Genomic DNA, 15183 nt, shown 5'->3' with positions numbered 1-15183 from the left:
TCCCACACTGACCTGACTATTCACTATTCACCTAACAGTACATTCAATGGATAAACGTCTTCATGTAACTGTCCCGGTTCATGAATTCAGTGCCCTCGTCTTGTGTATTTGTTGTGTTATGTGTGGGTGTGTGAAGTGGGCAGCACCATCAATCCTGCGTGATCAGCAAGACAGGCTGACCATCCCGTCCACGCGCCACCCAGCACCAGGAAGATCGTCGTGGGAGTTTGGGACTGTGATCATTGACACTTGTATAATAAATCTTGATTCAGAAGTTTGGGGATGGGCACCCTTGGAAAACTGGTTACAATGGTAAGTATTGTGGTCATCCCATCAGAAAGAGGTAGACCGGTGACAAAGTCCACACCGATGTGGGACCAAGGACTGATGTCGTAAGGTCTTTACCCGGGCACAAGCCGGACAGGCGAGGAAACATCCCTTAGTTACCTCATCAATGGTAGGCCACCAGAAGTGTTGTGTGAGCAGAGACAATGTGGACTTAACCATGGAAGACTTGAGAGCGGACTGACTCTGGAACAAACAGCCAATTTGAACCGAACCGCTGACTCCACCTCCCAGGTCAGAGCACCCACCACCAACGATGCCGCCAGAATGCTATCCTATCCACTCGGGGACTCTTTTAACGCAAGCTGGCGGAGACAGGGTGTCCGGTTTGACGTGTCATGAACCAGGTATACTCCTCCTTTAACCCTTCCACCTCTGGTCAGTTACACACACACACACATCTCATTATCTCATCTTATCTTCCCCTCACCTGTTCCTGCTTTCCCTAATTAGACTCACTATTTCTAGTCTGCCTCTCCACATGTTCTCCGCCAGATTCTTACCTATGCACCCTACGTGTCAGAGTTTCTGTCCCTTGCCCCGTCGTGTACGTTTGTTACCAGTGCTGTCTCGTGGCTAACCCTCTGCCCAGCCTCCTGCTGACGTGGGCTGACTGGTGCACTCCCCATTGGCCTGGACCTCGCTCGCCGCACTCACCGGGATTCCCCTCTGCCGGCCAAGCGCCCCTGTTTTTCCGTAATCCTTTAAAGAGACTTTGTTTGAAATCGCCCTGTGGCTGCCTAAGTTCTGTTTTGCCTTGGCCTTCCTTAGTTGATTAAAAGAGACTTTACCTTTGCATTTGGGTCCTCTCTCCTGCACCCCCATCACATGATGTTCTTTGACACAGGACGGTTGGTGATGGTTGGGATTTTCGCCGTTTAGCTAAAAGGATGTAGGCAAGATTCTTGTGGTCCGTCCAATCCAGCAAATGTCTCCACCCTCCAATGCGATTTTCGAGTGTAATGGCTAGTTTAATTACCATGTAAGGGAGTCAGACTCGTCACAAACAGCAAGTTTGTCACGGGCATGTGGCAGTGCCAAATGCAGCACAACGGCACAGAGTGTTTAGTTAATGTCTTTATTAAACACGGCTTCACAGCAGGCGTTTGGGCACGATGAGAGGCAGAGCAGAGTTCGGTCCTCAGGGTCGGGGTGACGTTCCGGGTGGCCGGGGAGGAAACGCCGGCTAGATCATTTTAGATTAGATTATGCTAGATTATTTTCCTTACAATAGAATACATTATTAGACATTAACATTGCGTACAACCTGATGCATTTGAGTATCACCCATTTGGATTTGGAACAAGAATATAGTTAACTCATCATGAACATATACATGAATGCTTCTCATTGTTCGAAACATTAGATTCTTGGCACAATATCCACTTATCTGTTTGAAAAAACTTCGGACACAACAAGTTATGAAATACGATATATGAAAATGAGTCCCTTTGACGTTTTAACCGACATAATGAAATGAATCCATCTTCCTCTTGAGCGACATACATTGTATCAGGGCGACTGTTGTATTGTACATTGTATTATGGGCGACTGTGGGTGAGTGGGGAGACAGCCCTCTCCACCAATCAGAGGGCTGGCGGTTCGATCCCAGGCCCGGCTAACCTGTGTGTCGATGTGTCCTTGGGCAAGACACCCAACAATTTTTCTGTAGCTGCGACTACAGTGTGTGAATGTTAGTTACTGATGGACAGGTGCCACTGTGTATGGTAGGTTCTGCCATCAGTGTATGAATGGGTGAATGATGTCATGTAGTGTTAAAGCGCTTTGACTGGTGGGAAAACTAGAAAAGAGCTATACAAATACAGTCCCTTTATCCGCGCCAGAGCGCTTTTCGTGCAGGTTTTAGGGGTTGAGGGAGGGGGGTTTCACCCAATCCTCACTCTTAAGCGTCATTTTACGCTCTACTCATTTTGGCTTCTGATGTTCTAAGCAAGCTGTCACTCAGTTTCACAAATGTTTAGTTGGATCCAATAGGATCAAATTATAAAAGGATTTTAAAACGTTGTCTGAAAGGGGCATTTTAGCCAACCAGAGCTGGAATCAAGCAATAAATCAGATTATGACTTTCGTGGTTGACTTGTTTGTCATCCGTTAGGCCTGTCTAAAAGCTTTCAGTACTATATCAATGTGAAACTCCCTCTGTCCACACACTGGGCTATCACATAGACGTGTGTTTAGGCTAGTATCTCCATGGTTTATACGACTTATAACGCTTTTATGTTAGTGGTTTTATTTCAGCCGATTCACAGAATTCTGTTGTTATGTAGTAACATATAAACTGATGGTAATTAGAGTTATTACACTTTTCCTCATGGTATGGCGGAGGGCAAAAATGAGCCTGTCTTTTAGTTATCAAAACGAAATGTAACTTACATTCATATTCAGAAACTGATTTCCAGACTGCTATGCATCCTTAAATTTAGCTGAACAATTGCTGATGTCTTTTTTCTAAGCAACATAACTTGTTAATTTGAACAGATGTATGCCTGTTTAGTAAACACAGCCTCTTTGTGAAGTTATTTGTTGAAGTGATAGCTAACTCCAGAGCTACATATTAGTCCTGCTCAGACACTCCCTGTGGTTCATGCCATGCCGAAGCTGTGGGTGAATGATGATGCTGAGTGCTGGACAGTTTGTCTGCTACACTAATCATCAGCAGGATGTGACATGTGTTTTAGCAGGCCAGTCTTACACCTGTGAGGACCAGAGGATGAAAAATGGCTGTTCAGTCTTTCCACAATCCCAAATCATCTGCCACTGAGGTGGGCTGCCTGAGAAGCATAAATTATGTTAATAGAATTTAATAAAAAACACTTTATTTCAAAGGTTTCAGTACTTTGAAATGTCAAGATGATCTAGTGGGCTACCTGCAGAGAATTCTGAAGCTTAAGTTAGAACACTAAAATATTAAAACAAGAAATTGTGATCCCTCATGGGGAATGACAGAACATGATGAAAAATGGAGAATGTACAAGTGTGTCTCCTAGGTAGAGTTTTCTCTATGTATTAATTGATCTGAGTGTTGAATCTAGTCCTCCATTCATGGCTCTGTATAATGAAGAAGATATTAAACAGATTTGGGAATATTCTAATGAAATAATTGCCTCTTTTTGTTAACTCCACTCTGTAATTTGCAATCACATTGTTATCTAAAAACAGCAAAATTGCAATTAAGTAAAAAATTGGGCTTTTGTGTTTAGTTTGGTGATTAGCAATGATGGCCTATTGAAGAGTGAAATTATCAGAAAATGATTCTTATGAATACAAAAAAACACAGCTTTGTGTGCCGCCTCCCCAGCCTCCTCCAGCACACACACACACACACACACACACACACACACACACACACACACACACACACACACACACACACACACACACACACACACACACACACACACAAAACAGTAATGATGGTGAGACTGTAAATTATCCATTGCTGGTTGTTAATTGAACATTTCCATTGTTACCATGACCGACTACCTATTGATTGGCTATTGGTGCTCCCACTAGTCCCTTTGGCCTGAGGACAAGCTGACATGGAGTACGACGAGTGTTATAGACTGTTAGAACATGAGCAAAGGTGGTACACAATGCAGGGAAAGAGACTGAAACAATAACAGAGAGAGCAGAAAATGCAGGCAAAGATAGAGAGAAAAACCTGGGAAATAGTTTCAGAGGTGGGGGTGTGGCTTGTTGTGGTTGGCCACGGTGTTCAATTACATCATGCATGAGGTTAAATCAATAACATTTAAATTGCTTATGGTAATCTCCTGCAATACATCTCCAATCACTGCGATCAGCATAAGCAATCTGCTGACCCCAGCCCCACTCAGCCGCAGAATAAAACATATGAGGAGGAGTCAGCTGGCTGGAATGGTATACCTGGAATGTGAGTATGAGTGAATGTGGGTGTGCATGGCTATTTTTTATTCAAATTATTTAGATGTTAAAACGCAATTATTGCTCCATGTAGTAAACATTTGAAAGACTTGTTCCTCCATGGAGATAAGTGTGTGTTTTTATTTAAACCGACTCCTGTCCCAACTGAGTTGGTTTTAACAGATTACTGTTAAAGAGGACTCTGTATAAAATCTCAGAAGTTGGGTTCAGGGGCAAAGGTTTTTGATTCCACTAAAGTGGGGACGGTTATTAATGAACAGGTCCCTGTTTATCCAAAATATTTTGAGCTATTTTTCTGCATTTTGGTAAATCAATTGATGCATCAATTTCTGCTAGTGATAATTTAAAATAAAAAAAATGTAATAGGCTCCCAGTAATTCCAAACAATCTTCAAATATCATTGTGAATGTAGGCATGATTTATTCTTCTTTCCTCTTTATAGTCGTTTGGGAAGCTAATCTCTTTCACTGTACATGGTGGCATTTATTCAATCACTGACAAACTAATTAGTTTTAATTCAAAACCCCTGAGCTTTATGTTTTAGAAGGATGTCATGCTGACTTTCTACACATTTGAACATGCATGGCTGCAGGATTTATTACAGGACCTAAGGAGGAGGTGAGGGGACTTAGTAGGGGTGTGAAGATATCTCACTACACTATAATCACAGCGAAAATAATTCATGATCAAGATATCTTAGAGATATCTAAAAAATGTGATAACTAACACAAAATAAACAACGTCAATTTAACCTTTAGCTTTGTTTATGGTGCATTTAGTCTCTCTTTGATTACGACCCTGGGATGATGAATTATATTTAAAATATGAACGTAGGGAGATGCACACAGAGTCTGTAACCTTAAATAATAGTAAAAAAGATGATCATGTTTGAATATTTATATACATATATATGTATAAATGTAATGTATAAATATTTGTAGAATGTAGAATAAAGAGTACCTACTAGAGAAAAGGTCAAGATGAATGGATGGGATGCACACAATACTTTCGCCAAGGAGCCTGCTGATGTCCTATGAGAAACCAATAATGACTTCCTGTTTACTTGGGTTTTGTGAAACTCAACAAGTGTCAGTCTCGGGGGAATTCAATTAATTTTATTTTGTACAATCCAAAATCTTACATTACAAATTTGCCTAAGAGAGCTTTATAATCTAAACACATACAACATCCTCTGTCCCAAAAACATATCAACACCGGAAAAACTCCCCTTTAATAAATCATCAGAAGTGGATAAAAACAGATAGTTACAGACATCTTCATTTGGAGACTTTGCTAGAAAAATGTAAATAATTGAGCTGAAAGAGAAACCCCCAACTTTGCACACCTTAACAATCATTGCAAAGGGCGAGAGAGAATATTGAACTTGTGCACTGAGAAAGTTACAAAAATAGTTGGACACAGCCTCGTCAAGCCTATGTAAAGCAGGGGGCTCAGGTGCTTTAAGACAATACTTAGGCCTCGGTCTGAGATGTAGTACTGAAGGCGTTACCGCAGCGGAGACAGCTGGTAGAAGACTTGGTAATGGCAAAATGAGAAGAGCATGCTACATCTCCTTTATCATTGCATTATAAGAAGAAAGATAGTAACGAAAAATGTTGTCTCAATTATCCATCTGGCATTACCCAATTCATTCACGATCCTTTCTGCCAGTCTTGGAGTTGCATTCCGTCAAACTGTTCATTCATTTTTCAGGACAAAGGGTGCCATTGTTCAATATCAATATCTGGCTCCCCTCACCGTGGGTGTGGAGTGTTCGTTTGAAGTTGTGCCTGATGAAGCAGCTGTATAGTTAACAAAGCCGAACAAAAAGACACAGGGCAGATCTTAGGCATGTGGATCACATCTAATGAAACACACACAAGAAAAACAAAGAGAACATACTCAATCGGAGACACTACGGTTTCTGATAAGGCTGTCATAAAGATAAAGCTCTCCAGTATTGTAGCCGCTCAGTGAGTAGAGATACACATACGAAAACTTTGTTTATCCATACAAACTACTGTATTCCACAACTAGGATTATTGAGTTTAAAGCATCTGAAAAAACATAGTTGCTTAAATGTGAGATTCCTTTTGCTACAGAAAAGAGTGAAATTATATCAATATGATCAACTTGAATATTATAATCTAATTGCTGCGAAGGTGTGATGACTTATTCATTATTATCAAAACTCTAACTTTGTTCCCCCAAACAGAATAATGGAGATGTAGTTGCTCCAATTGCCCTAATGTTCAGGCCACCAAGCCCGAATATGATTTTACCTCAAGTGTTTACTCAAAAAAATTGCGTAAACATCTTTTGAAGCAAAAAGTTCACATGCGCAGTGTTTAATTCAATTTAATTAATTGATAATTGTTTAATTTGATGGAGAGTCCTGTATACATGCAAGCAGCATGATCAGGGGTAGGTCTGTGGTTGTTAGTTATAGAAGGCGTTCCTCCCCCTTCACCACAGCTGTGAAATGCCTGGCTTGTCTGAGGAATGAGAGACCCTGAAGGGCTGAGGGTTCCAAACAAATGAGCTCCCATAAAACTCCTCTACTTAGACAGGGAGGGGACACACAATGCAGACGAGCAGCCGTCCAAAGCAGCCTTCATGGTCCCACTCTAGTATTTACAGTGGCCACCCATGGGTGTTCTGTTCTGTGGCGGAACCAGTCACCTTCACAAGAAGCACGACGCATTCATCTTATCAGTGCACTTTACTTCCTAACAAGGGGGGATCTGCAATAATTCTATACACAAACATTAGCATGGTGGCTTAAATGATACGGAAGCTGTGTGCTGTTCCTTCCATGGAGCCCTTGCATGAGTATGTGAAAAAACATGCTTGTGCTCAGCTGGAAATAAAATAAAGGCTACAATGTGGGATTTGCACTGGGAATGTTTATCAGATGTTTTTGTATTAAATTCATTTTCTAACCTACGGTGGGATTGGGAGGCTTTTTTGAGGTGCACCTAGTCCATAAAAGACTCCTAATGGGGTAGCAACTCAGTTGACATTAACATGCCTCCCTCTAGTGGAAGACAGACACGATTCTAAAGCAATGACCTCACTGTCCGGTCTCCCACTAACAAAAGGAGATTATATCTTAATAAGACTCCCTGGCATGCCAAACTGAATAGAACTCTGTATTAATTAACACATGTCTAATGTAAAACATGAATCGTAGATTTCACAACAGCTCTTTAGTTTTATTTTTTTTTGCCCTTTCTCCCCACAGCTTCATTCTTTGTTTGTTTTATCGGATGGCAGCAGATTGTTGAACATTTTACATTCTGAGGTAAGGTGCGGAGGTAATCAAACTGTGATTAATTTTGTGTGCGTTTAAGTCAATTAAGAAATTTGATAATGAACATAAAAAGTATTGTGATATCGTGAAAAAATTACAGATAAATTAAACTTTAATTAATGTACAGTATATTCATTTTCAGTCTGCTTCAATTAAAAACTTTAAATGAAAAGTGGGAAGTTACTCTCATAGGACAGTATTTCTCATTACATTTAAATAACAAATAAACATGACATTGCAAATGAATGTCATTATTTTTAACAATGATGTAATATTAGGGCTGTTAATAGATTAAAAATGATGAACTAATTAATCGCACATTTTGTAATTCACTAATCATGATTAAAAGTGGGTTTTCCTTCTAGACTAAGAATAATAAATCTTACAACTAATGAGTAATCACTTCAGAAAATGTGTATTTTAGACAATTGCGTTTAGTTGTATTTTAAACACAAAACTTCACACATGTGATCACCTTGGAGGCAGATTGCCACCAGATGGAACATGTTGAACTAGCGACACTTCCTGCTGTCCTCGCTCTCAACTCTCCATCATTTGATGGTTGGTTGGATGATAGTGCCAACAATCTAGGGGACATAGTGGTGGTCCTCTTCAGACCGTGTAGATGTTGAGATTGAAGTAGCCTAGCAGCTAGCTTAGCCTAGCAGTGCTTAAAGTGGTCCGTTTGCAACTCATATTCAACTCCTTTTCTTCCCTTCTCAGGTCCAGGGCCCCCCTGTGTTGTGTCTACAACTGCATAATAGTCTAGCTTACAGTACTTAAGTTGTCCATTAGATATCCCTCCTAGGATAGGAGATCTGGTGACTGTGGGGGCCATTTTAGTACAGTGAACTCATTGTCATGGACATGGTCAGAAACAATGCTCAGGTAGGCCGTGGCATTTAAACAATGCCCAATTGGCACTAAGGGGCCTAAAGCAGTGGTTCTCAACTGGTCTGTTCTGGGGGGGTGCTAGCGGTTTTCTTTGCGGCGCCAGTCTTATCTTTTCCCGTTCTAATTGCCAACATGGACGGACGAGCCCGCAAAAAAAACCGACACTCCGCTGCATTAGAAAAAGTCCCTTCAAAATAAAATCACAGGATGAATTTTATGAATTTTTATGAATTAATTTAATTTTTATTTTCCCATGCAAAGGCCCGCGACCCACTATAAACGGGTCCCACCAGTTGAGAATCACTGATCTAAGTGATAGTCCAATGTCTGGACAGTAGACCTAAAAAGGTTTTACGTTGATGGGAGCAGTCAAAATCATGGTTTAGTCTATCTCAGGCTCCCGTAGGCCGATTTTCCCCTTACCACTGTTTGCAATTGTCTGATCCCACTGCATACGACTAAACCCACGCAGGAATGAACGGCCACTCAGAAGCCAAAATGTGTTGATGAGCATAAATTCGACCCCCTAACATCATTCCAAAGCGGCAAGAAGCTGTGTGAGTCATTCAAGACGAGAAGCAATTAGATAAATTATACTTATATCAGCATCTTCCGCTTTGTCTCGGCTTGCTCTTCGGTGTACTGTTTTCTTTGTTATCGTGTTGCTCTGCTGACAAATGTGCACAAGCACTGGAGTGTTTTTGGGACTAACATGGCAGTAACTTGTTAAGTCGTAATGTAGCTATCGCTATGGGCTTAATCAAGCGAATAAAGAAATTAAAAGCAGAGAGCATTTCAGTGAAGCCAGCCCAGCGGACATAGGAAGACTGAAGATGAAGCCAAACTGAAGGAGGACGCTGTGCTCTACAGCTTGACTACAGCGAGGTGTGTGTCAGTGCCTATGCTCTCTAAAGTTAAAAAGAGAACTGGACCATTGTAACCAGTGGTGTGACAGAGCCAATCAGGGAGGCCACAGAGTAGCGTGCTCCAATGATTGCTGTACCCAAGAAGAACAAAGAGCAGCTAAGGATTTGCATTGATCTAAAACGCCTGAATAAAGCAGCGAAGAGGAAAAAGTTTATGCTTCCTGCAATGGGTGAATTTAAAAACAAGATATTACCAACATCACGTAACTAAGATGTAATTTTATATATTATAACATTTCTATCTGTATATTCAAGTGAATTCTACTACTCACAAGTTTACTTTACTTAAAGTAAACCCCCATTTCCCCAATGTTGGCTCACATGAATAAATGAAATCTCTGTTGGCCCGGAATGCATGAAGGGATATTCTGGGCCGCATAGGATAGATCAGATGTGCCCTCCAAATTGCTGCCTGGAGGGCTGCATTTGTCAACTGAATTTGAAGGAGCCGACTGAATGGGACAGCCGAGTTGCAGCCTCAGGAGGATGCAGCCGAACATATGATACAGCGAATGACCAAAATAAAACGGGAAGCGAACACAAGTGTTGTGCTCCAACCATTGCACCTCCCTTTATATTTGACGCTCCTTCACGCACTCATTGTCTGGTCTTGTCTCTACATTGACACTAGAGACTCTCACGCAACCTACCCGCTACGTACCTGAACCCCTTCGATTGATCACCTGTTAACCTTCATACGGATGCCCGATCTCCAGTCTTCAGTCCTCCGTCTGCTCCAAGGGAAACTCCGTCCGCATCCGTAAACTGAGACTCGGATCATCCTTCAGCTAAGTTACATCCTGTTTTACCCACTGTTTGCCTACTCAACATATCTCCGTCTGGTTCCGCAATCCTATAAAGAAAACACTACTGTACTTACCACCTGGCTGACTCCTGTCCCTTCTGTGACACTGTGATAGTTGCTGGAAATACAGTTGTGTTTGAATTTAAACCTACAATTCTATGCTCTTAACCCTTTAATGTCCTCACTAAGAAAAAGTCATGGAAAAGTAATTTCTTTGCATTTTTCTGTTCTTTGGGGTATTAATGACAATCATAAACAAAATCTCAACAGACCCAACTATTATTAAAATACAGGCTTCTACCAAACAGTTGAGATGTGACTACTGAAGTAATAACATCATCAGGGTTTTCCCACTTCCGGGAGGGTTAGTAGTTGTGCAAACGGTTAGACAAGGGAATAGTCACTCTAGTGTACTCTGCTCCATGCGAACATATTCACTGTGATGCGTGGAGAAATAGAAAAAGACTTTAGAAACAATTAGGGGAACAATACATTGCATAAAAAAAAAACATGAATGAAGATCATACAATGTTAAAATCTTTCAAAAAATATTCAATGGGATAACATTAAATATATAGTGATTATTAATATGTATTTCTTTAAATAAAGATTTATATTAACTCTCCATAAAAGGTCATTTGAACTTACCATAAAAAGGACATACCAACGGTTTGGGTTAATTGTTTTTCCTACAGAAAAGAATCCTCATGAAATAAGTCTAATTTTGGTCATATATGATACAAGATTACATATATGTACAACAATACAGTTTGATATGCTTGTTTCAATTGTGAAACAAAGTGACATTTCAACTTTTTGGTAGACAACATTTTAATTTATATTTTCCCACTTTTTTTTTGTATAATGTTTAATAATTATTTTTAATAAAACCGTTTGTGCTAATATGCTGAATACATTTTCTTTGTTGAAATTCTCATTAAAAATGTTTTGCGCATCTAGAGAGAAATGTGTCTTGCTAACTTAAGTAGGCAAGTTAAGAAGACACACTTCTTAAAGACAGTGACATTTCTTTAGAATAACTTAGTTAGGCCAAGTGGTAGAGATGGCTTAATTAGGTTAAGGTAAATACATTTTTCAATAAGATATCCCAAAATGTGCTCTTTTAAAATGTGGAGCAGGCAGTTTAAAGGCTTATGAGTGAATCTCAATTAAGTGACTTGATTTTAGATTAGTTTTGGTTATTAGATCATCGATCCCAACACAGGACACCAGAAGGGTGGAAATTCAAATTAAAACAGAAACCAAACTAGAAAATGTATTTCCTGCTGAAAATGCATTGGAATGCTAAAAGATTAAATTAATTTCAGAAAGTTGCTTAATATACAGAAATGAAAAAAGCTGAAATTAATTTTAAAGAATTGCAAAAAATACAGAAATGGGAGAAGCTGACAAGATTTTGAATAAAATACAGAAATAACTGAGAATATACAGTAAGTAGCAGTTAAATACTATTAGTAGTAGGATTAGTTAGCAATGGTAGAAGCGGTATCAGTTGTAGAAGTACTACTAGTTGTACTAGTATTTGAAAGAGCAGTTTAATATTTGAACGGTTTTAATAGCTGAAAGTGTGAAGGAGTTTTACCGTGCAACGGAATAAATAGAATGAGATCTTTGGAGTAATGATTAGATACTTGCTTAATGCATTGCAACAATGTTTGTTTTGCACAGTCATTGTGAAAAGCAAAAACTAGTCCAAAGATCAGAATGCATGGAATTTATCCTGGGCTGTAATCTCTGGGTGCGGCAGACGTGAAACACACTTCCTTTTAGCGGTTACAGTGATTGCCCAAGACAGCCTCAGATATACTATGAAACTGTACACAGATTTTAAATTAGTAATTATTTGGTTAACTGGCTACGTTTAAAGTCACAATGTCTTAAAATCCCAAAAGGGGCTGTTGTGTTTAATGTGTTTGGGTGGATTTTCCGTTTTATAAATTACCTTCTTTGCCACGGTCAGATCCAAGCACTCTTAAAGAATTTCATAGTTGCATTTAAGTTTTACCTCCACTTAAAAAAAAAAAAAAAAAAGAGACAAAGCTAATGTGAAAGTTTATTTATCACATTAGACAACATCATTTCAGAGAATACAATCACAAACCACAAATGATGTTTCATGATCAAGCTCATAGACAGCTTGAGCCAGAGTTAGCTGAGAAAGCAGGAGTCATGTAGGAATTTTACCAACCTCTTAAACAGTATTGTCTCTAAAGCACGAGAACTTCACTGAGCACCCTGTAAGCCATGGAGAAGGTGACCAGCATTCCCACTACCCAGGACAGTCCTCTGCTGGGCTGAGGCAGAACGCAGATGTAGGCGATGGTGTGAAAGATCCGACACCCGGCAAAAATGCGGAAGTGAAGCAGAGCGGCTGAGAGCTTCGGTCCAGTGAGAGCATAAAGCAGGCCGATCAATACAAAGGGAATAATGTTCTCAAGATCGTTCTGGTGACATCTGGAGAGCAGAAACAGGGAACATCTATCAGTATTTAAACCTTGCAGTAATGAAAGCTTCTGCAAATCTGGTTCTGTCTGTGGCGGGCTGGTAGCTGCTTGAGGTCCCACTGAATGGGAGTCTGTCAACATGCTTGTTGTAACTTTCAGGGTTCGTAATCTTAAATACTTCCATTGAGGTATTATCCTTACAAAATGCACAAGTATCATATATGTAGACAAATGCAGCACTGTGTTTAATGTAAAAGTTTTGGGGAAAAAGCAGACAATTCTATTTACCATTATATTACAAATCAACTTGGCGTCCAATAAGAAACCAGGATTTCACACCCTCTTCTGGAATGGAAACCGGTTTTAAGGGCCAGTAACTCTCCAGACGGTAGCAATCATACTCTCAGATTTGAGTGCCAATTGGATAAATATGAATTTCTCAAATTATCGGTTTTGTATCTTAATTAAGTGTAAGGAATCATCTTACCTTCGAACTCTCTCTACATCGGTGTGAGTTATGAGCAGCTTCTTCCTCTCCTCTACAGGCTTTAAGGCCACGTCTTCCTCATTTGCAAAAGCCTAAATGAGAGAATGCCTAAATTATTATATATTTTTTACATGCATGCAGATCTTATTTGGTGGAATGGTGTTTTTTGGAGGCAGATTGGCAAGAAGCGAAGAACCGCAAGGCTTAGCAATGAAACCACAAAACAGGTCTGACTACCTACCCCCCTGGTCAAGCGGAAGAATGCCGTCATGGGGGACATCAGCATCATCTTCAGAATGACAATTGTTGAATAGGTGGCAAAAGCCATAAAAACCTCATCTTCTATCAGCTTTGCCATCGTTGCTGGTTTAAAACTGAATTACACCGAAAAAGAAAGTATTCAGCAACTATTTCAAGCAACAAAAAAACATGGAAGAGTTAAACCAAGTGCCAAACCAAGTGCAGTACTAATATTTTCTTAGAAATGTGATCAGTATAGTTTTGCCTAACACCTCCATAACTTAGAGTATATACTCAGTTTAAAATACCGTTTACAGATCAAGTGACAAAAAGACACCTTGCTACATTGAAGAAAGAAACATACAAATCATTACATACAGTATCATTTGCAGTTTAACTATTCTACTTACGTGTGGCGAGTCTGCAGAAAAGGAGCAAGTCTGTGCCTGTTCCAGGAAAAACAAACTGACACATCGCCCAGAAACTCAGGGGGCGGGACTATAGCCACTGCAGAACACAACTTCCTGTATGTGGTAGTGTTATGGTTTTTCTATACTTCTGAGGACTGCATGAATTCCTATCCATAAAAACACTATCAACAATCTCTAATGGGCAGAAGACAATTTTCTAGGACAATGACTTAAAGTTGACAGTTTATTAAATTCTAACATTGAAGTCACTGCTGTCTAAAATGAACCACAACTTTATATTAATATATATATATACTGTATATATATATATATATATTTCACCGTTTCATACCTGTCACTACTGCAGAAAAGCAGCTTAAAGTTAGTTGGAATGCTTTTGAGTGCATTGTCACACTAGAACATAAAATCAATCATGTGGAAACTTTACTGCAGACTCACTAGCTAAGAAACGGTTTACACAGCATTCAGCCATTGGTAAACAACATTACAGTAAAAAGTTAGAAAAACACTCAAACCTATCTCTGCTCAGACAAAATCATCTTATTGGGAGAGGAGTCCATGTGGGTCAACGTTTTCCTTGAGCTTCCATTTAAACAACCTTGTGGTAAGAATACTCTGAGAGGCTCATGGAGGTTTCATAGCTTCACTATGCTTAACTCTAACCTGTGCCACATCATTCTATACTATACTTTGTTGCTCCACAAATTATTTTTTTATTGAGATCATGATGATTTTGGGCCAAAAAGTTTAAACCAGGAAATTAATTTATTCCTATGAATCACTAGCTTGTACTTGCTTTTGTCAATGCAGCTAGCCTCTCTGCTCTCTGTCCTCCAATCAAAGCTGAGCTCCTGTCTCTTGTATGAGTCTCCAGTCAGTGGCTAGGATTAATCTGCATCAAGTCAGGATCACTTTTGCCCATTGCTGTCATTTCTCTTTAATCAAACTGGTGTCACCGGTGGGCTTAGAGACGCTTGAAACACTCTTAGATCAAACAGAGAGCCAGCATGAGGTGCTTTGAAAATGATTCAAATACACCTGACAAAGAGACCAAGCTTGTTATTTTTTTTCGTGTTCACCAGTCTCTTGCGGTCACTTCCTTAAAAGCCCAGAGGGTATTGCAAGGAGCATACAGATTATATTTTTTTATTTGTTCATTGGAGTTGTAAATGAACGGCATCTGCAGAAGACAAACAGAACATTCATACTGTGTCTATTTGACCCAGGGCATGTTTTCAATGATTTGGCATACTGATACGTGTGAAGGCATAATACTAGTAAAGCTTAAGCGGTAGTTCTGGAAGGAAGACTCCCCTTTCACGGCGGGTCAACAGGTGTGGCGTCTTAGCTGTT

The 15183-nt window shown here is 39.8% G+C and overlaps 1 protein-coding gene across 2 annotated transcripts; it reads right to left on the bottom strand.

Annotated features, from left to right (window-relative positions):
• Positions 1 to 12254: 12254 nt before the first annotated feature.
• Positions 12255 to 14458, bottom strand: LOC119211652 (microsomal glutathione S-transferase 1-like). 2 transcript variants are annotated; one of them, XM_037462714.2, is made up of 5 exons: positions 14346 to 14458; positions 13810 to 13845; positions 13401 to 13533; positions 13160 to 13251; positions 12255 to 12682 (listed from the first exon to the last, which is right to left on the bottom strand). In XM_037462714.2, exons 3-5 carry the CDS (start codon positions 13515 to 13517, stop codon positions 12436 to 12438), a joined length of 456 nt encoding a protein of 151 aa, XP_037318611.1. In that variant the 5' UTR covers positions 13518 to 13533; positions 13810 to 13845; positions 14346 to 14458; the 3' UTR covers positions 12255 to 12435. The 2 variants fall into 2 exon arrangements, with proteins under 2 accessions (XP_037318611.1, XP_062414467.1); XM_062558483.1 differs by lacking the exon at positions 14346 to 14458 and having other exon boundaries at positions 13810 to 13863.
• Between the last annotated feature and the right edge of the window lie 725 nt (positions 14459 to 15183).

This window comes from Pungitius pungitius, chromosome 2 (assembly GCF_949316345.1).
Source record: "Pungitius pungitius chromosome 2, fPunPun2.1, whole genome shotgun sequence".
NCBI lineage: Eukaryota > Metazoa > Chordata > Actinopteri > Perciformes > Gasterosteidae > Pungitius > Pungitius pungitius.
This window is presented reverse-complemented; position numbering and strand designations above follow the sequence as displayed.

Bases quoted from the DNA above. Each gene is read 5' to 3' on its own strand.
- LOC119211652 (XM_037462714.2), bottom strand. From the start codon at position 13,517: ATGGCAAAGCTGATAGAAGATGAGGTTTTTATGGCTTTTGCCACCTAT. The intron at 13,252-13,400 runs GTAGGTAGTCAG...TCTCTCATTTAG, and splicing joins TCTTCCGCTTGACCAGGGGG to GCTTTTGCAAATGAGGAAGA. The intron at 12,683-13,159 runs GTAAGATGATTC...TCTGCTCTCCAG, and splicing joins GATGTAGAGAGAGTTCGAAG to ATGTCACCAGAACGATCTTG.